Genomic DNA, 22,619 nt, shown 5'->3' on the forward strand with positions numbered 1-22,619 from the left:
ACCACACATTTACTATTCAAGTTGTGTATAAAGCCCTCGTCTCACATCTCATCCTGGCTGACACACTGGAGAGGATCACCATGGGAACAACTGTGTGTTACAACCTCACATTCATTCAGATGCAGCTGATAGAGAGAGAGAGAGAAGCAGCTTTATCTTAACCTGATGGTTTGTTACACAGAATCATTTGAAAAGTCGTCGTTGGAAACGTTCAAAAAATACAAAGTGAGTCGGGAGAAGAGCGAAAACATCTTTTCCATCAAGAAAAGCCTTCAGTGGCGTTCTCTGCTCTTCTTTAAATGAAGAAATATTCTCCAGTTCTGATAGAACTGATGCTACTGCAGCGTCTACGCTAACCTCTTCAGGAGCCGCCGTTGTTGTTTTGAATGAACTGTCGCCTCTCTGTGGCCCTGTTCGGCCTCACGTAAAAGGCACCACAGGTCTGCGGCAATGTCTGCAACCCACCCGACCCGTCTTGAAACACGGACCAAGGAGTGCAATGAAAGTGAGGGCCGGCGCGCGCCGGCTGAGGTGGTATCTCGGCCCAGCGGGGTCGGGCACACCACCGGCCCGTATCGCCTGCACCGTCGGGGAGGTGGAGCGTGAGCGCGTGCGATAAGACCCGAAAGGTGGTGACGAGAGGTTAACGTCACGCTGCCGTAAAGTGGTATCGATGCTGTTTTGTGAGTACGAGTACATGAGCACAGTATGGATTCATCAGGTTCTCTAGTTTCATATGATACCAGTATCTTCACTCTAGCTTTAAAATCTAAAAAATCACAAGTTTCATGAATTGGTTGAAGAAATGAGTGGCGTTAAAACAAATGAGAGTTAACTTTGAGAGCCCGAGATAGAAGTGCTTACATCTGCTAAACAAACATCAGATTACTCTGATTACTGCAAACATCGTAGGTGTTAATGCTTCACAGCGTTTCCTCAGTCTGTCTGATATATTTACACCAACAAATACTCCAGAGTTTACTTCACAGTTTACATCTCTGTTAAATCCTCAGATCCCCCCCTCGCACTCACACCTCGTAGTACTATTTGCTTTGACCCATTCCAGTCCAAACCAAAGGTTGCCCACCCACATCTGCACATGTGGGAACACTTTGGGTCCTCACTCGGAGGGGAAACACTAACTCTTATGTAGTGCTTTATGCATCCAGAGGTATTATCCCGTCTGCTGAATGACAGACAGATTAAATAAACTCAGCCAGGACTTCACTTCGTCTGTATACACTCACTGCCACCAGAGCAGGGAAATCTGAGAAACAGTCTTCATACAAGCAAACCATTTTAATGTTAATATCACTCACTTCTTACCTGTTTATTCCTGTAACGACATCGTGTACATGTGGTGTAAGAAGGTATTTGAACACGTATTGAGCTGGTGTGTATTGAATTCCAGAGGTGGACCATATATCTTTTTTTTTTCACAAAGGGGAAATTTGCTGCCAAGTTTTCTCCCTGCTGCAAATACACGGATCAATTTACTAACTACTGGAGTAGATTTATTACTGTAAGACCGTTCATGGGAAATAGTCTTTGGCACGGAAACAATTTCATTCTCTTCTGCAGTGAGGTTTAATGTCGATGGTCGATCTGTGAGGACTTTCTCCACAGATGTTTGTCATTTTACAGCGATTCTCAGCTCCAACAGTCCTGTGATCTGTTTATAACGGCGATGTAGGCGACTCCTTCAGGAAGTCAAAACCACAAACTGTATATGAGAAGTGGACGTAGTCACCGTGACGTCACCCATTGATTTCGGGACTGCCGTTTTGGCATTTTGGCCGTCGCCATCTTGTTTTTTTTGGAGCCAGAAGTGTCCATATTTGAAGAGAGGGTGGAGCCGGGGTGGAGCCGGGTGGAGCCGGGGTGGAGCCCGGTGGAGCCGGGGTGGAGCCCGGGTGGAGCCGGGGTGGAGCCGGGGTGGAGCCGGGGAGCGATGCCCAGAGGTAAAGAGTCCAGAAGTAAAGAGGTGAAGCTTTTTTGACAATGGTCACTAAATGGCGCTGCGGTAGCGTTGCCACCATTTTGGACTGAAAACGCCAATAAGTCTGTGGCCATGGATTAGGGATGTTAATAATTAACCGTTTAACCGTTAACCGACATTAAGCATTTTAACCGATTAACAGTATCGGTTAAAACGGTTGAAAGAAATGTTAATAATTAACTCGTCTAAATCTACTTCTGTAAACATTTTAAGCGAGAAACAGGCGATGATGCCACCGCTGGATCGGGTTTCGTTTTAGAACTAGATCACCTGGTTCAACAGCTCGGTCCAAGTTTTGTGAGCCGGACACGTTGCGCTGGACGAGCTCTTTTAAGTTGAAAAATCTCAACTTGCGAACGCAGTGTAACCCCCAGTCCAAACTCGCCACAACACTCCCACCATGCACTGCTCACGTGCTTCTCCGGCTTTCTATAGGAAATCAATAAAAAGTGTCAAGACGCCCTCCTTTGCTGGATCTGGTGGAAAATGTGCCTTCACCCAGAGCCTTTCCAAGCCGACCTACTATCGCTGGTCGTGGCGCACCACCATGGAGGAAATGTGCCCAGCAACGGGTAGAAGATCTTCCATCTCTGACCCGCTGAGTTCAACCTCCCGGGCAGATGTGGACGCCACCCGTTTAGAAGTGTAGAAATATATGCGCTTCATTATGAAACTGTGGCAGGAACGCCTAGACTGTCGGTAATTAATGAAGCACTGGATTAGTCTTGGAAAATGAGAACCGTGCGTGTTTTCTTTTTGTGTCTCAAGCGGCAAAAACTGAATTCATTTAGTTGCCCTCCTACGTCCTACGATGTGAATATTGCGCACATCGCTCTGTTGATGCTGTAACGATATATTGTGCCTTCCTCCTCTGATTGTGATCCTCACAGTCCCGGCAGTCTGCCTCTGTGTAACCCGAACCCCCCCGTTTCACACCAGATCTGCAAATAAGCCGAGGCTGACTTCATCTGCCTCAGCTTGACCTTTTAAAGAATCTCATGTGCTGGATCCAGTGTGAAAGAACAACAGGGTGTGTGTTTGCTTGTGAGCCTCTCTGTGCTCAGCCTCCTGATGGAGTTCTTCTAAACCTGCTATATCCCCCCCGCTCCTCCGCTCCGTTCAACTGAGCAACTGAAAAAACTGGAGTCTTTGTTTCCACCTTGTATTGGATCACTTCACTCCCTGCGACTGTGTAATGTGGCTGTCCGCGGGGACCAGTCGGGGGGGAGGTAGGGACCTCGAGGCACTTTTTCCTTTTATTTTTATTCTTTCCCCCCTCTCTCTTCGAATGACGCACTGGAAATAAAGCTGGCCACCCGAGTGGAAGGAGAAGGCGACGTTCTGCACCACTGGCAATACGCAAACATTGGAAACAGTCCCGTCCATCCCGAGGCTTGACGGCGAGCGGGGCCCAGAGGACGAGGAGCTCGGTGTGATTCGTCCCTGAAATATCCTCTCCTCCCTACAACGGGGACAACAGATGCTTCTCAGTCGGGGGGGAAAAAACAGGGACATTTTGCAAAGGCAGTCCCCCAATACAAGAGTATGTCACCACAGCATGAGTCCTGTCGACTCTACAGAGAGTTACAAAAGAGGAAGATGTTCATTTTAGTGGGTAAGATGTGTTTGCTGCAGCTCCACAGAGACTTCATATCCAAATTATGGCTGTCAAAGTTAACGCGATAATAAAGTGTTAACGCAAAGCATTGAGTGAAGATACTGGTATCATATGAAACTAGAGAACCTGATGAATCCATCGGTACCAACCATGTCAGACTAGCTGGTCATGAAGGAGGTTAAATAACGCTCCAAACTTGCACAAAGTTTTGTTGAGGAAAAACTGTCATGGCCATGTTCAAAGGGGTCCCTTGACCTCCGACCTCCAGACCAGTGAATGTAAATGGGTTCTATGGGTACCCACGAGTCTCCCCTTTACAGACATGCCCACTTTATGATAATCACATGCAGTTTGGGGCAAGTCATAGTCAAGTCAGCACACTGACACACTGACAGCTGTTGTTGCCTGTTGGGCTGCAGTTTGCCATGTTCTGATTGGAGCATATTGTTTTATGCTAAATGCAGTACCTGTGAGGGTTTCTGGATAATATCTGTCATTGTTTTGTGTTGTTAATTGATTTACAATAATTAATATATACATATATTTACATAAAGCAGCATATTTGTCCACTCCCATGTTGATAAGAGAATTAAATACTTGACTAATCTCCCTTTAAGGTTCATTTAGAACAGATAGAATTAATTAATATGCCTTAAATTGGGATTAACTATGGACAATCATGCCATTTATTTGAATGAATTGCCAGCACTAATGAAGACACAGTGAAGTGTGTGTCTCTGTGGTGTGAGAGGTGATGCTTGTGCTTTGAGGTGAATAACCTTCTGGGAAAAGAGCTGCAGGATGTTACTCACACACCTGCTGAAATCCTCAGATCAGTGTTTTCCCTCCTCCTGCTCCCCGTGGGAAGGTGTTGTAAGGCACACAGGTTCATTCATATTCCCCGTAGCAGACGCTTTGAAAGTCTAGAAAGGCATCTCAGCGAGGGGACTGCCGACAGAAACACCGACAACACGGGGGAGAGAATATGTTCCCCTCTTGTTCCCGCCTTTTGTGTTGCAGCCCCGGCTCCTTCATGCAGATTTGTACAAGACCTTTTCGCCAGGCTCCCCGTGGAATGAGACATATTTCGGGTTGATTTTAATATCTGGATGACTGCCACAGTCCCCGCATGCACAGAAACACTCACTCAATAATCCCAGTCCAACGCTATCAGCACATCCAGCTAATCGACCGTGCACTGCGATGCACGATAAGGGAATGCAGCAGTGTGTGAGCGGCGCTCCGCTGTCTCGGCATGAGCCCACCAGTGTCATAAATCAAACAGCGCCTGTTTACTGGCTGCGCTGCTGTTTGACTGATAAAGATTCAAAGCTTTGCAACTGTGTATTTTATTTCACACAAACAAGCAAAATGTCACTTAGCTTTCTGCCCAGACCTGAGGTTTTAAATTTGATTTGGGATTTCACACAGTTACAGTCCCTGTCCAGAGTTGATATGACGGCCCGCCAGACAGCACCGCTCGACCGATTCAGGGTTGGTGTCTAGAATTGAACCTGCAAATTTTGCGACTTGCGATTTTTTGGTTGTAGCGGGCTCACATTTAAAGCTAGAGTGAAGATACTGGTATCATATCGGTACCAACCATGTCATACTAGCTCGTAATATGACGAGAATAAAGTCATAACTTTACGAAAAAAGAAGAAAATAACACGTAGCAACTAATTTGCGATAAATCACGATTAACTATTTTAATCGATTGACAGCCGTAATTTATAGTAAATAATATCAACAGGGATTTGGAAAATTATTATAATTTATTAACGTACAAAACATACAATTAATATGCGCTCCTCACAGCCACCAGACTCCATTGACAGAAACAGTCGTTTTACCTCGCTGATCGTCGTAAAACACACAAAATAAAACTCATCAAAACTGTTCTAACAATCACCGACTCTGAGAGGCTGAACAAGTTATAATAAAGAAGTAAAGAAGACTGTAACATTTTCCTTTCTTTCCGGCATGTTCGTGACTTTGAACGTGACAGAAACAGAAAAAACCCAGAAAGGCTTGTCTACTGGCGATGGAAAAGGTTTTCCTGTGTTTATAAATCACCATATACGTGCTACTTTTGGTGGGAACAGGGTGTAAGACTCTCATGACAGCTTCCCAGCTGGTGATTTCCATTCAGGCAAAAGCAAAACATGTAATTTCCTGGCGTGCCTCAGACTTCTACATGTAAGAATGACTTCCTTTGTTAGTGTCCGTCTGCTGCTGACTCATTGAGCCCCATCATGGTGACACGGTCAGGTGTTGGGGGGGATATTATATATTATGTACAGGCCCTGTCCATCATCGACCTCACCTCCACCTCATAATCATACACCCTCCGTCCGTCTCGTTGTCCCCGCCGTCCTCTCACACACACACACAGTCACCGCCGCTGTTGTTGTTGTTCTTCTCCTGCAGACGTGGACGAGTGTGCGACCGACACCCACAGCTGTCGGCCCAGCGAGCGCTGCGTGAACACCGTGGGCTCGTTTGTGTGCGAGCTGCAGGTGACCTGTCCCGCTGGCTACCGGCCGAGGAACGGCGTTTGCGAGGGTGAGTTCATTGTTCCTGATGATGCACGTCGTTAAGCCAATTTACCCAGCAGTCACTTAAAGTAAGCGGTGGAAATGCTAGTCTTGTTTAATATGGAACAGAAAGAAGACAGAAAACAGACAATAACGCCAATTTTGGACAATTCCTGCAAAAGCCGGTGTAACTTTCAGTGACGGCAGGATTTATTTTATTTTATGTCCCCAGCTAATGTTTTAAAGGAATAGTTCACATTTTGGGAAATTCATTTATTTGCCTTCTTGCCGAGAGTTAGATAATAAGATTGATCCCGTATCGGTCGGTACATACTGAGCAGCAGCTAGCTTAGCTTAGCACAAAGACTGTAAACAGGGGGGAACAGCTAGCCTTGCTCTGTGCAAAGGTTACAGGATACCAGCAGATCTAAAGCTCATGAATTAATCGGTTATATATCGTTGGTTTAATCCATCAAAAAAACAAAGTGTGAGAAATGTGTTTTTCTGGGCCTTCTTTGTGCCGGACTACAGCACGTCCTGGACGGACACATTTACTTCCTGGAGTCTCTGTCTATGCTGGTTGCCTGGCAACCTCACAGGGATGACAACATGTTATTAGTGATCTTGAAGACATGGTCACACAAGCACGAACGCAGGTGAGGGAATTTCACACGTGTGACCGTGCCTTTAAAGGTGCTGGTAGGCAGATTTTGTGACCTTTGGAAGGAGCCAGGGGCCTGTTGCATCAAATCTGCAACATGGGATCATTTTCTCTCTAATCTCTAATTTTGACATGATTAACTGAACAAAAGAAACACTGTGCTTGAGACCCATGAGGAACACAAATTTATAAATGAGTGTGAAGAGGTTACAGTGTTGATGTTATGTCAAAGACGTCTCTGTATTGTGTTGCAGAGATATCTACTGAAATGAGCATGCTATAATACCAGTTTTACCTGAAGAGGTGATAGTGAGTCTCTGTAGCGTCCAGTCTGCCGTCAGTCCAACACCTCATGGGCTTGTCAGTCCCGTTGAAGGTACAGGGTCCGTGTACGTTTAGATACTTTGTTTATTGGATTACATCCAAAGTGGCAGAAACGAGAAAACCGCTGTATTGTTTTGTCCTCACCGCCACCAGGAGACGACTTCATCGAGAGGAGGTTCAATGTCGGCGCCGGGGGATTGACCTTCAGGTAGCGGTTAGCTGTAGCAACTCAAATTCACCGGGGGTGTTTTCCCAGGGAACGGCCTCGACTCCCCGCCGGATCAGCAAACTCTCTGTTGGTGCCGTTACACAGGTTAGACCAGGAGCTGCACCAGGGAACGGCCTTGACTCCCGGTGCCGGGGTTTGCGTTGGCTGAATTTGAGTTGCTACAGCCGCTAACAGAAGGTCGGTCCGCCACCCGATAAGTGTAGTTTGTATGGACTCAGTAGTAGAGGTGAATGCTGCCCCTTATTTGTTTGTAGTATGTGGCCTGATGTTACACCATATTATATGATACTGCACCATTAGGAAAAGATTGTGATAACTAAACGGTGGTCATAAAGCTGGACATAAATCCTGAGATGAGTTCATCATGCACATGTTTCCTGGGTTGTGATACATCTGGCTGAAACCCATAATACTCATTCATATGTAGTCACAGCCCTCGTGTTGTGAGGTTCTAACCATTACCTTCACTGTATTTCCACTTCAGAACACAACTTGGCACTAAGTCTGGCCGAGGTTAGTGTTTGTGTTGGAGTGTGTTACTCGGTGTTGCCAGTTTCTCAGCAATATTTAAAGAGCATCCAACAGCACACGAGTCCAACACCCCAAACCGGCCCGAACTGACGCACCATTGCTCTTTTTAATTGTATCTACGAAAACCAAGAATAATTTGTCCTTAAAGAGCCCCCTGAGCGCTCACACATCCCTGAATACAAGACTGCAGTGTAGTACATCATGAATAGGTGTTGGGGCTATTGGAGTGTCTCGGCATTATTGATGCTTTCAGCGAGGCTCTTTCAGGAACAGGATATAATTAGACGGCTCCTTTTCACCCTCCGTCCCTGTTTGGATGAATACAGTCAACATTAGTGACAGAGAAATCTACACAAACCCTCACAGTGATGTTTAGAAGCTGTCGAAGTCAACGTGATAATAACGCTAATTTGTTTTCTTTAAAGCGTTAACGCAACTTGTGATTTTTAGGTTGTAGCGGCTCAGTTTTACAGCTAGAGTGAAGATCCTGGTACTAGGGATGCACCGATACCTCTGTTTTTCAGACCGAGTACAAATACTTCCATTTGGGTACTCTCCGATACCGAGTACCGATACGAGTACTTCTCTGTGCCTAAAGACCCTCGTTAACAGCCAGCTGGAGGGTGTGAGCGACACACGGCGTGTCCTCAGTGCACCCCGACTGCGTCGTGCCCCCCAGGGAGGGGCCCGGCCCACCTAAAAGGCGCCAGGGGTCTGCGGTGATGTCAGCAACCCACCCGACCCGTCTATAAACACGGACCAAGGAGTCTAACACATGCGTGAGTCAGAGGGTGCAAGCAAAACCCTGTGGTGCAATGAAAGTGAGGGCCGGCGGGCGTCGGCTGAGGTGGGATCCGGCGCACCACCGGCCCGTCTCGCTCGCACCGTCGGGGAGGTGGAGCGTGAGCGCGTGCGATAGGACCCAAAAGATGGTGATAAGAAGTCAACGTCACGCTGCTATAAAGTGGTATCGGAGGCGTTTTGCGAGTAAATGAGCACAGTATCGGACCCGATACCAGATACTGGTGTCGGTATCGGTGCATCCCTAATTTGTACGTTACCTATCGGTCTCTGCGGACCACCTGAGGCCAAAACTGGAGCTAATTCGGTGCAGCCCTAACTGGTATCATAGTAAACTATAAAACCTGATGAATCCATCGGTACCAACCATGTCATACTAGCTGGTCATGAAGGAGGTTAAATAACGCTGCAAACTTACACTAAATGTTGGAGAGGAAACACTGTCATGTCCATGTTCAAAGGGGTCCCTTGACCTCTGACCTCCAGATGTGTGAAAGTAAATGTGTTCTATGGGTACCCACGAGTCTCCCCTTTACAGACATGCCCACTTTATGATCATCACATGCAGTTTGGGGCAAGTCATAGTCAAGTCAGCACACTGACACACTGACAGCTGTTGTTGCCTGTTGGGCTGCAGTTTGACATGTTATGATTGGAGCATATTGTTTTATGCTAAATGCAGTACCTGTGAGGGTTTCTGGATCAATATCTGTCATTGATTTGTGTTGTTGATTGATTTACAATAATAAATATATACATGCATTTACATAAAGCATATTTGTCCACTCCCATGTTGATAAGAGGATTAAATACTTGACTAATCTCCCTTTAAGGAACATTTTGCGATTAACTATTTGAATCTATTGACAGTAGAAACAGAGTTATATGGGATTATTTACCATCATTTTCATTCTGACATTCCTACCGTGCTGTGACAAACGGTACGTCTGTGGTCATGACTTAATCTCAGCTCAGTCAGCAAGGCTTCATTAAGATTTATGCTCCTGTGTTTTGGCCCCCGGTAGTGATGTTTGTGCTTCGTTTCACTATGTGACAAGATAATCATCCATAGTGGAGGAAGCAGCATCGTGCGGGCGGTAAAGCACTTTGAAGCTCTGCGACTCGTGTCAGCAGCACTTGGCACCGGGGAGGACTAATCAATGTAGCTGGATAATGAAGGTAATATTTAGTCGACCGTCCAACAGGGGAGAAACTAATTAGCAGCCGTGAAAGAAAAGGAGCGATCTCTGCTGTGACGTTGGACATAAATCCCCTCTGATGATGATTGGTGGAGAAAAGCCCAAATTAAGACCTTGGGCTCGTGTGCACACGAGGACGAGTCTCAGAGGACCCAACACAACGTGAACTCCTGAGAAACACAGGAAGGAAATCTTCCATTTAGACTCCATCCATCGCTCATGAGACTCAATAACTGTCATTTAAGAAGTTTTGCTCAACTTCTGTTAATTGCAGATATGTTTTTTATAGATGGGGGGATTTTTTTGGGATGCTGCACATGTTTGTTCTGTGCTTGAGCCACAGTGCCACCTGCTGTACTGTGAACAAGCTGAGCTTTAATGTCTGTTTATCTGTCCTCTCTTCCAGACACTGACGAGTGTGTTCTGCGAACCCATAACTGTGGTTTGGGCTCCGTGTGTGAGAACACAGTGGGATCTTTCCTGTGTAAACCCAAACACAAGTGCATCAGCGGCTTCACCGAGGACTCCCACGGCAACTGTATCGGTGAGAGGCTGTCGGTGCTGCTCTCTGCTGGCTTATGGAAACTCATAACACACACATGACCATTACATGGCAAAAATCATCCTGTCTTCAGAAGAGTTTCAGTGCTTCTTGTCCTGCTGTCTCGTCATGGTGGGATTAACTCAGAGGTCAGCAACCTGCGTCTCTTCAGCTCCTCTCCAGAGGCTCTCTGTGGAGTTATAAAAATGGAAATGAATAACAGTTTTTTTACATTTTCATTTTTATTTATCATTGTTGTTCATCACAATGATCAAATGTTTTGCGGCTCCAGACAGATTTTTATTTATTTTTTGTGCCTAAAATGTCTCTTTAGATAGTAAAGGTTGCTGACCCCTGGATTAACCTGAGGGCCTGATGATCTCCTGCTAACTCCCTCAGCTCTCACACTTTCTGTGAAGTGTGCATGTTTTTATCTGCTGTAATATGCTCTGAGTTTGAGCTCTTACCATCTGGCAGACGATACAGAATCCCTCGATGCAAACTGAACCGTTATAAGAACTCGTTTGTGCCCACCTCCATCAAAACTTTAAATTTGAATTAATGTTTCTTGAGGCTGAGGGTTGTGCAATAGCGTCATGGTGTTCTTCTTATTCTTATCTTTTATTTATTCTGTTTTTAGATTTTTGTGCAATATGAGTAATGTGCAATATACAGTACGTTGTTTGAGGTTACATTGTTTGTGTTTCTCTGTTTCCATGTGGATTGTTGCTTGTTTCTATTTATTGATGCTGCTGTGGAGGCAGCGGATGGTGAGCACCACTGAGTCCAAAACAAATTTACCCAAGGGGACAATAAAGTGTATCGTATCGTATCGTATCGTATCGTATCGTATCGTACCGTACCGTACCGTACCGTACCGTATCGTAAGTTCCTGCGCCTGGCTAAGAAATAGTCCGGCACATAACCCCCCAATAAAACAAGAGTTTATCAGTTTTACTCTTCGGTTTCTGTACGGATTTAACGAATCCTGCTTTCCTTTAAATGACTTACTTATTTGTTTAGCAGTGTGAAGGGAAACTTTATCATCTTGGAACGGGGGAATATCACGAGATAGACATAATGTTCACCCCTGGGTGCTCCCGAGGTCATAAAAGTGTCTCATATAGCTCGTCTAATACAGACATGCAGAGCAAAGTAATCATCAAGCCTAATGATTCACAGCAGATGATTGCACATACGTTACAGATCTGTCACCGGTGGTGGAAGGCTTCCTTCTGCTTTATCTAATGTCAACTGTTTATTAGGATTTTTAATGACTTTTGTCATTTGTGTGTGTGTACTTTTGTCATCAGTTCACATAGTGATGTTTAAAAGCTAACGGACAGCATTCAGCTCGCCTGTCTTTGGGACTCTCATTCAGTCAAAGTCCTAGACCAGCGGTCAGCAACCTGCGTCTCTTCAGCTCCTCTCCAGTGGCTCTCTGTGGATTTATAAAAATGGAAATGAATAACTGTTTTCTGTTTACATTTTCATTTTTATTAATCATTGTTGTAGGTCTATGGTACGACGGTACGACGGAGTATTAGGGCCACATTGAGGGAAAAAAATTAATCTGAGATTTCGGGAATAAAGTAAGAAAATTATGAGAATAAAGTCATAGGTTTACGAGAAAAGAAAGTCGTAGTATTCAGAGAATTAAGTCATAATGTTATAAAGTAGTAATTTTACGTGTTATGTAATTTTTTTTCTCGTAAAGTTATGACTTTATTCTCGTAATCTCAGATGTTTTTCCCTCAATGTGGCCCTAATACTCCGTAGTACATTGTCTCTTTGGCCCTCACTGCATTAGACTTATATACTATATACTTAGACTATAAACTGCGTTACCTTCATCACAATGATCACATGTTTTGCGGCTCCAGACTGATTTTTTGGGGGGGTTTTTGCCTAAAATATCTCTTTTGATAGTAAAGACTGCTGACCCCTGACCTAATGCATGTCTCTTATTTTGTCCACCACCCACATCGACCTGACTACAGGGTCTGAAAATGGCAACACTAGTGCCACCCCCTGAAAATGCGGGTTAATTGTTGGCAGTGGCAAAGTGAAATCATCAGGACATCCGCCGCTTTGGCAGGCAGGGAAAACACTAGTGATGGAACAGAGAACAGTAGTTGTCCTCTTTCTGGCATCTCATGCCTCCGTGACTATCGATTCCTCTTATTGATGCTTTCCCACAGTTACGCTGCACAATGACGCATACGCATTCTGTATCATGTTTCAGGTTGTTTGGGAACGGAGAAACTGCGAAGAGAAAAAAAAAAGCGCTCAACAGCATGGCGCTAGTAAACCTGAGGGGACGCACCCTATTTTTTCCCTGATAAAGCGACACTGAACAACAAATCTGTGTTGAAATCAGCAGGAGGAGAGTTAGTAACGTTAGCTGTTAGCAGCCGTTAGCAGCACAGTCCTGACTGGTTAAATAACGGAGCGACTAACGTTAACGGAGGTGCCATTGAGTTATTGTTATGAGACGTTCACGGTCTGCTCAGGAAAAAGGTCTATTGGGTGAAGATAAATTACAATGTTATCATGATGTGTTCAAATGTAATCTCGTAATATTAAGTTTTTTGGTGAGAAACTTGAATAAATCCAGTTGTTAGATGTTTTCATATCAATATAAAATAGATATTAGAGAGAGAATTATGACCTGTTTAACTTCATAACAACATACCAAGATTTTTTTTCAATCAAAGCAAATATTTAAATAATCATAATCATTTAAATTGTGTGTTTTTATGCAAATAACCACTACAGATGACAATAACAAAGTACAGTACTGTACTGTGTACACTACCCTCCCTCCATGGTGTAATTCAAACACTGTAATTTACCGTGTATACAATGTTTTTTATGTAAAATATATCGAACATTGAATGACATCACATCTAAAATGTTATTCCTTTATTTAGCGCAGAGATTTACAAAGCGGCAGATAAAAAGTTAATTTCAGACTCTGCCTGACTACATGCATTAAATCTTCAATTCATCAACACTGCTCCCCGAGTATTGGGCTACTATATATTAAGAAGTCGTTATTAACATCAACCTAATTGTTCTGTTGAAATGACTGGGAGGAAGCAGTCGTCAGTAGGCCCGTCCATCAGGATTAAACCTCCTAACAAACATCCCTCCTGTGTTTCATTTTTCCAGCTGTGTTGAGGGTTGATTTTCTCTCTCTGTGTGTTTCTGCAGACATCAACGAGTGCAGCAGCCAGAGTGATCTGTGCAGCTCAGGCTTTAACTGTATCAACACTGTGGGCTCCTACACGTGCCAGCAGAAGATCATAATGTGCAGCCATGGCTACCACGCCAGCCCCGACGGAGCCAAGTGTGTCGGTGAGATTTACCTCTTAAACAAGCAAACAGTGTGGGCGAAGGACGGACTATGTGTCAGTTATATGGAGACCAACATTGTACAAAATTAAATACATAACATTATAAAGACATTATCATAAGTTTCCTCAGGAAATATGTCCGAGATGTGAGATGGCCATGTCAGGTTCTCTGTGATGTGCAAAGCTAATGACATTCCCATCATCCTCAGCTGTAATTTGTGCTTAGTTCTAATTAGCAAATGTTATCATGTTAAAATGCTAAACTAAGATGGTCAACAAGGTACACATTATACCTCCAGCATTTGAGCTTTATCATTTTAAGCAACGTTAGCATTTAGCTCAAAGCACGGCTGTGCAGCCTCACAGAGCTGCTAGCATGGCTGTAGACTCTTGAGCCTCGTCCACACCAGGAACGTCAGCAGCGCGTGGCGGCTGCGTTACCTGTTGTTTTTTATTTCGGCGTCCTGTTAACAGGTTAGAGCAGTCACACTGCCCGCGTGAGATGCGCGTCATATTTTTAAATCAACACCTCCTGCTTTCATTTCAAAATAAAAGCCCTCAAGCATTTTTTCTGTGGACAGAATTCCTTCATTTGTTAACATGAGGCTTTTATTCTGAAATATGTGCAGGACAGTGATGTGGAACATGCGGTGACTTGGAGAGCGCCATGAATGTATATAGTACGGGGTTTTAATTGTGGATTATTACTATTATTTACAAATTACCACACGTTTCTTCACCTTTCTCTGTCTAAAATAAATATAAATGATATTTATAATGAAATGAAATGGCCGTTAAAAGGCAAACTCTGTAGAAAGAAAGGGCTGACAGCAGCAGCTGGTGTGAACACCAGACGGGTGAATCACGCAGCGGCCACGCAGCGGCCACGCAGCGGCCACGCAGCGGCCACGCAACGCAGCGGCCGCGCACTCCTGACGTTCTCAGTGTGGATGAGGCGTTAGTCATGTTTAGATTGATCAACCAATTGTTTCGTCTATAACATGTTTTGAAATTGTGAAAAAAATACCCATCACAGTTTCCCAGAGCCGAAAGAGACATCCTCAAATTGCTTGTTTTATCGGACCAACAGTTCTGAACCCAAAGATTTCGATAACACTGATAACTGTTGGCTGTGTTTAGAGGGGGGTCATTGCTAATATGCTTCATCTTTCTGTCTTCCTGTTTAGACATTGATGAGTGTCAGATGGGGACACACCGCTGTGGAGTCGGCCAGATCTGTCACAACCTCCCTGGCAGCTACCGCTGTGACTGTCAGACGGGCTACCAGTACGACGCCCTCCGTAAAGTCTGCACCGGTAGGTATCGCTGCGCCGGGCCTGCGAGATGATGACCAGCAGGTTGGAGGTTTAGTCGTCCAAACTGTTATTGAACCCAGATCTGCTCTGGAGGCAGAAAAAACATCTCACTGGCTCAGTCAAATAAGTAGTAAGTTAATAAGTGCCAAATATGTGGGAATTTCTCAGTATTTTGGGATGCAACACAGTGTTCAGACTCACAATGACTGAGTCATCTGCATGTTTCAGTTTGTCCTCATGCTTAGTTCGGCTCATGTTTGTGTTCAGAATATAAAGCTGAGAGAACGGAGAGAGCCAGTAGAAGAACATAATGAATCTGTTCACTTTCACCCGTTTGTGTTCTGTTTGTCAAGAGAATCCATTATCCAACCCACCGACTCAAAATGCTCCGTCAGCCCCGTGGCTAAAGATTGTATTAAAGGCTGAAGACACAAAATCAATAAATAGCAATCTAGCATGTTTTTTTATTCTCCTCTGGGTGTTTAAATAAAAAGGTTAAGTAGGATGATTCCAGCATCCTCATCTCCTCCACGTGCCCTGTAGGCAAAATGCAAAGGGGTCGAGTCCATGCTCGGTTCCTCCTACCAGCTTTTCTAACATTTTCATTATGAGAGAAATAACGGCGACCGGCCTCAAATCCTAATAGTCACTTAACTTGGATCCAAACACGCATTCATTCTCAGGCAGGAAGGTACAGGAACAAGAACAGGAACTGAAACAGGGAACAAGGCAATAATTATAGTGATGCTACTCTACAGCAGGGTTATTATAGTAAACTAAAACTGAAACGAAAATGAAAATAAGCAGTGAAAATGTTTCTAAAGTAGCCCAGAATGGACAAACCAAACTCTGTTAAATTTTCCTCCTTCGGCCAGAGTCGATTAAGTTACTCGCTCCCATCACCGCCTACGGTTCCGCTGCAGTGTTGACCCTCTCTATGCGCTCGTAACTGCTCAACTCACTCCCTCGTCAAGTTGACTTTTGAGACTTTGGAGGCGGGGATGTAACAGACAGCGGCTGATGTGTCCGCTCTTTTGATTGGTCACTTTCAACACCTACAGTCTCTGACGGCGAAGGCAGAACATGATTAATTCATGAACACGTGACACCGTAGTCCAATCATAGAGCACAGAACACGTGACCATCTACTGTATAATGTTAAATTTAAATGTTTTAAATTGTTTTTAGATCCCTCCCCCCCCAGTGACCGATAAATGGGCTGAAAGCAACACAAAGACTTTACCAATTCATCAGTATTGTTTCATAATTCTACAACAAAATATAGTTCCACCAGATTAATTTAAAGATATGTATATAGTCACATGGATTGTTTTACATATAGCAGCTTTAAAAATAACTGTCTGCATACGTCTGGAGAAGAAACACTGAACTGTTACAGAACAGAATCATCCTGGATGCACAACCTGTTCTGTTTATATATCACAGTAGTGATGAAACTAGGGTCTAAATGACTCTTCATCTCCCGTCGTGGAGCAGAGATTATAACCATAACTTATTCACCATCTGTCTTTCCTAAAATAGCACGAGCCTGTTTATTAAAAACAACATGAAATGACATTTACAGAGTGTCTGTTTTACATAATCTGATGATGACATTTCTTAGCAATAATTGGTAAAAACCAAAAGTAAGATATGTTACTGGTGGGCCAAGAAGCAGACGCTGAAACCTCCATCACTGTATGAAGAGGAGGGTTAGTGGACCGGTGTGTGGAGGAGGAAGAGGAGGGTTAGTGGACCGGTGTGTGGAGGAGGAAGAGGAGGGCTGAATTTGTGTTCCCAACTGAATGGATGAGATTATATATTAAACAACATGAGAAGTTCTTTTTGTGCCATAAACTGCACAGATTGCAAAAGTAGTGGGTGACAAATATTGAATATCCCCAGAAGGAAACCTCCCTGTTGCTGTTCTCGTGTACCGTTCGTAGCTATACCTACAAAAAGTAATGCACTGTAATTCATATAGAGAATATCCCACTAAATCAATTCATATGTAATCAACGTAATCGTGAACCAGGAAGTATAAAGAGCGACAAATGCCTCATTTTCAGGGTGGATGGGTGGGTCAAAAAACAGCGGACTTTGACCCAGGAGACTGCTGTTCGTGTCCCGTGTGAAACCAGGAGTCAGCGTTGATTTATTTGTCACGTAACTTCCGTAGTTATTTTAACCCAAACCACCATCTTTTCCTAAACGGGGTCGGGTGCACCACCGGCCCGTCTCGCCCGCACCGTCGGGGAGGTGGAGAGTGAGGACCCGAAAGATGGGGACGAAAGGTTAACGTCACGCTGCTGTAAAGTGGTATCGGTGCCGTTTTGCGAGTACGAGTACGTGAGCACAGTATCGGACCCGATACCCGATACTGGTATCGGTGCATCCCTAGTTTTAAGGACCGGTGGAGAGGAGGCGACAGACTGATGCTTTATATGTAAATCACACCGTTAGACACCTGTAATGTTTCAGAGAAAAACCACAGGACAGGTGTGAAGTCTCTTTTCATGATTCCCAGTAATCCTGTGTTGACGCAGGGTGTTCTGAGTGCAACCATGTCATAAGACATCGAGCATAACACTTGTATAATTTCATGGTAAACAGCAGTAATTTCATACATCCAAACCTGTTTTCTGAACGCGTTGAGCTATCATTGCTAGTGTGAGAGAGAGAGGGGGTTTCTGTGCTCTTAACGAGAGCAGCAGGCAAACAACAGGAGTTTCATATATGAAAAAAAATTAGCTAACAAGGTGAAAAAGTCAGTCTCCACATCACTGGGTGTGTGTCTTAATGAGAAGTGGCGTTGAGTCCTCAGTGGCCCGGAGGTATCTGCCTGCTATCTAATAGCTTCCTACTCCTGCACTGACAGATGTAAATGAGTGCTGGCGCTATCCTGGCAGGCTGTGTGCCCAGACCTGTGAAAACACCCCAGGCTCCTACCACTGCTCATGCACAGCCGGCTTCTCCCTTGCATTTGATGGCAAGAACTGTGAAGGTAAGCTAGACTGCTTTGTTTTCTTCCTCTCTAGCACATCCAGAATTTAAATTCCACCTTGTTTACATGGACGGTCTTACTTTCCTTTAAGAATTTAAAGGTATAATATATTTCATTTGTCCCAAGTCCCAAGTAAAAGAAGGCAAGTCCCAAGTCCTAAACTTTGAGTTTCGAGTCCTAAACAAGTCTTAATGTGCTCTTTACCAAATGTAATGCCATTTGAGTTTGTCATTTTTGACCCACAAAATATGCATACTGCAATTGTTTTTTGTTGACTACCGTTTAATTTTAACAAAATTATCTTTTGTATAATTTTTTCCAAATGGCGCTCAGTAACGTAACGTTAGTTCTTCATGGTTCTCTTCTGCAACTTGATTGGATGCTGTCGGATTGGTTCAGACAAAGTAGATCTGGAGAATTAAAGGTTGTAAGGTTTGTAACTTCTTCCACGTCTAAATCCTTGCTGGTCGGTGTCTCATGGTCTCTCGTGTGTCTCATGGTCTCTCGTGTGTCTCCGCTGTTCAGACTCAGACTCCAACACAAACTCCAGTGAAGCACCAAAACCTCTTGGTTGTATCTAGTGAAGCTGTTAAACAGTGTTGGCCGCGGTCGGAGGACGCGGGGGAGACCGTAGCTTTGGTCTCCAGGACCGGAGTCTGTGCTCCTCTGCTCCTCTGCTCCTCTGCCTGCCTTCACTCACACACCACGCTCCTTCTCTCTCTCTCTCTCCACCTCTCACGTGCATGCTGCTCACTCCACACTGCAGAAGAGTTAGTTTAGCTCTGAGAATATCTAGTGAATGTTCAGTGGACGTTTGTGCAGAAATAACTGCTGCAGCTCCTCCAGACCAACAGAGGTTTCCCGTGTCTTGTGAAGTGACGGGGCTCCGCAGAGAGAAACGTTATCGTCTCCGACCAAAACTCCGGCGTCTCCCCTGTTCCCTCCGGCCGCGGTCGGGAGGCTGAGGCGGGAAAAGCCAACACTAGGACCAGCATTGATTCATGGAGAGACCTTGGTCTGGTCAGCTAACATTACTGCCAAGCAGCTGAAATATAGAGTGATATTGTGCTTTTAGCTGACGTGTGTCTCCTCACTGTGTTGAGTGATGCTCCTTCATGTCTATGTAGAGCGAGCACAAGCGCCAGCAACAGGACGCTGACTTTTGTCACGGCCACAGGTGAAGCTGTTAACAAGACATTTCTGATTCTTACACAGAGTCCCTTTAAAGGTCCAGTGTGTAGGATCTGGTGGTATCTAGCGGTGAGGTGAGGAGAATACAACCAACTGAAGCCTCTCCCGTGTGCCAAGCGTGTTAGAGCGCTACGGTGGCCGGCGGTATTTGACCTAGGTATTGAGAACGGGCTGATTAATGGCTGGAGGTAACACCTCCACGTGGGGCTCCAAAGCTCTTTGCTGACGCCCAGAAACGTCACCCACTTCTAAGTGATGATTGAGAGGGATTATTTTGTATGAGTCTATCGTTGTTTTGTAGAAAATGTTGCCTATCATGTCTGTAAGGTGTAGAGGTAAACCTCTGGGGAGAACGTTGGCATCAAAAGCCAAATGCAGACTTCACACAGACTTTGGAGATTATTTATATATTGATAGAAAACTCTTTGTGAGTCCTTTTGTAAGTCTTTGTTATCTGCTGTTGGAATTTAATTTAGTCTCCGTCTCTGGGATGCGGAGGCGTCTGACGGTGCATACTTAATGGTTTCCAGGTTCAGGTACCGTCAGTCAAGAGTGTCGAGGAAGACGAGGTTTGTTTTTTTCAGAGAGCGAAGCTGACCAGGAGGAGAGTGATTCACATAACGTTCAGCTCGTCACCGCCGTTATTCAGGGAGACTTAATCAAGTTGTGATGCTTTCTGGTCACAATCCAAAAGGTGAAGCTTTGCATCTTATCAGGTTGTTTTTTTAATAAAAGCTTGTTCCAGCTACATGATTCGATTTTGATTAGTGTCTTTCAGACTAATGCGTTCCAGACACTTGAGGCTTGTCTTTCTTGGGGAAGCAGTTTAATGACAAATAGCTTTAGAAACCATCATTGCTCCTCCACTGCAGCGGAGTAATCCGCACCTGAAAATAGTCCCAAACAAATGCACTGTTAGTGGAGCGGATAGTGGAAAAATCATGCAAATAGTGATACAAGCACCAAATTTAGCACGATGATAAACATTTAACTGTAATATGGCGGCCAGGGAGCAAGCATCAAGACCCAGCTGTTTCATTTTCCCGCCGAGAAAGTGTGTGTGAAGCTGAAATATGTTGCACGGTCATTGCGACACAAGGAGACAAAGCCATCAGCACCAATAGGAAGTCCCTGGATGCTGTGACCCCCCATGCTCTCATGAGGAAGCAGACACTAAACAGACACAGAATGGTTTATCATGTTATCCGCTCCGCTAAATATATATTTCAGGCTGTTTTAGTAACAACTACAGTGACCAGCAGTTTTGGAAAATTACTGAGACCAATTAAACCGCACGTTTGTGACAGTTTTATTAAACGTTTTTAGCTTCTGAAGGAATCAGTGGGCTTGGGAAGATAACACATATTTAAATTCAGTCTTTTTATAGGATTTATTGAGAACAAGAAAATCACGTAACAAGGCCAGCATCATCATTTAAGAATTAGAAACACAGGAAGAATTCTGATCTTGTCTTTTCTTCTTTTCTCTTCTTAGATGTAAATGAATGTGACAAGAAACCCTGCAGCCAGGAGTGCGCCAACATCTACGGCTCTTATCAGTGCTACTGTCGCCAAGGCTACTTCCTGAAAGAGGACGGACACACCTGTGAAGGTATTTTCCGCCAAAGTTACGAGGTCAACATGTTCTCACTTCTAATTCGTCAAATACCAACGCTTGGTCAGCGGCTCTACGCTTCAAACTACGACGCTCTAGGTACCCCTCTAGTGTCAGCCTTGGACGTGTCCGGGACGGCGAGTCAGTTTACGCTCGTTACGTGAATACAGTCTCATTTCAAAATAAAAAATCTGTCAGGAGCCTCAAAACATGTGATCATTGTGATGAAGGAAACACAGTTTATAGTCTAAGTATATAGTATATAAGTCTAATGCAGTGAGGACTAAAGAGACAATGTGCTACGGAGTATTAGGGCCACATTGAGGGAAGAAACATCTGAGATTTACACAATAAAGTCAGAATATTACGAGAAAAACGTCATAACTTTACGAGAAAAAAAGTTGTGATATTACGAGAATAAAGTCATAACTTTACGAGAAAAAAGAAAATAACACGTAAATTACTACCTTATAATATTCTGACTTTATTCTCTAAATCTCAGGTTTATTTTTTTTCCTGAATGTGGCCCTAATACTCCGTCCTACCGTCGTACCATAGACCTACAACAATGATAAATAAAAATGAAAATGTAAACAGAAAACAGTTATAAATCCGCAGGGAGCTGCTGGAGAGGAGCTGAAGAGACGCAGGTTGCTGACTCCTGGGTTAGGCAGAAAAAATGGGCAAAAAATGAGGATTGAGCATTCAGCTGTAATGTGAACGTAGCCTAAGACAAATACAGCGGATGCTTTTCTGTCAGGACTAAACGTGTGGAGGAGTTTTAACCCCTACAGGTGAAGTCTCATTGATTTAAATAACTTTACAGTGTTTTCCTTGAATGCAGAGAACAGCAGCACGACTCTTGTCTCCAGTAACAGATTTCATTGTGTTTTGGGTGATGGGGCCTGAAGGTAGCTCCGGTCTCTAATCCCCAAACAGGAAAACACCGTCACACACTCGTAGAAGAGAAACACACACACACACACACACACAAACACACACACACAGAGATAAAGAGGAAAAGTGGTACTGCTTTATTTGAACCTGCCGTTGGCTTCCACACAGCGCTCTAATCCCACTGATGAGATGTGTGTGTTTTTGAACAGATATCGACGAGTGCTCCACGGGCATCGGGAACCTTTGTACCTTCCAGTGCGTCAACGTGGTCGGCAGCTACCAGTGTGCCTGTCCTGCTCACGGATACGTCATGTCCTCCAACAAACGCACCTGCAGAGGTGAGGCCTCAGTGAACGGTGGTATGGTCCGGCTGTAAGAACACAGCACATAGAGAGAGGGATTCACGAAAAGAAAATCATTTGATTTAACTGAGGTTGAATTAGGCTCCGTTCCACCTGCTGTCTTTGTGATACAAGGTGCGGTTAAGGTTCGTTGGAAAGCTCGGAATTTGTAGTTTCCAAAGATACTAAGCGTTATATTATAGAACAATGAGGACACCATTTATGAGGATCTTTTGTTCACAACTTCTTCCTATATTTACAAAGTTTATTTCTGTGTGACTGTATTGTTAAAATACTTCATAATAAGACGTAGTTTGGACAACATACAGTCTGTTTACAGATTGTGAAAGCTGGAGACCTCAGCTTTCAAAAAAGATATGGCACACATACTGTATGTTCTATAAGTAGATCATCTTCCATCGCCACTTTTTTGCAACTACGCAACAGGGTACGACCC

At 44.3% G+C, this 22,619-nt stretch overlaps 1 protein-coding gene across 2 annotated transcripts in view; it reads left to right on the top strand.

Moving 5' to 3' along the window:
• Positions 1 to 22,619, top strand: part of fbln2 (fibulin 2) — a 75,738-nt gene that overhangs the window by 47,751 nt on the left and 5,368 nt on the right. The window contains exons 9-15 of one of the 2 annotated variants that reach the window (XM_037784626.1): positions 6,048 to 6,182; positions 10,306 to 10,443; positions 13,657 to 13,800; positions 14,987 to 15,115; positions 17,994 to 18,119; positions 20,805 to 20,921; positions 22,031 to 22,159. In XM_037784626.1, the coding sequence (XP_037640554.1) occupies positions 6,048 to 6,182; positions 10,306 to 10,443; positions 13,657 to 13,800; positions 14,987 to 15,115; positions 17,994 to 18,119; positions 20,805 to 20,921; positions 22,031 to 22,159 (918 nt within the window). The remainder of the gene's footprint in view (positions 1 to 6,047; positions 6,183 to 10,305; positions 10,444 to 13,656; positions 13,801 to 14,986; positions 15,116 to 17,993; positions 18,120 to 20,804; positions 20,922 to 22,030; positions 22,160 to 22,619) is intronic. The other variant, XM_037784635.1, reaches the window with a different exon arrangement.

This window comes from Sebastes umbrosus, chromosome 1 (assembly GCF_015220745.1).
Source record: "Sebastes umbrosus isolate fSebUmb1 chromosome 1, fSebUmb1.pri, whole genome shotgun sequence".
NCBI lineage: Eukaryota > Metazoa > Chordata > Actinopteri > Perciformes > Sebastidae > Sebastes > Sebastes umbrosus.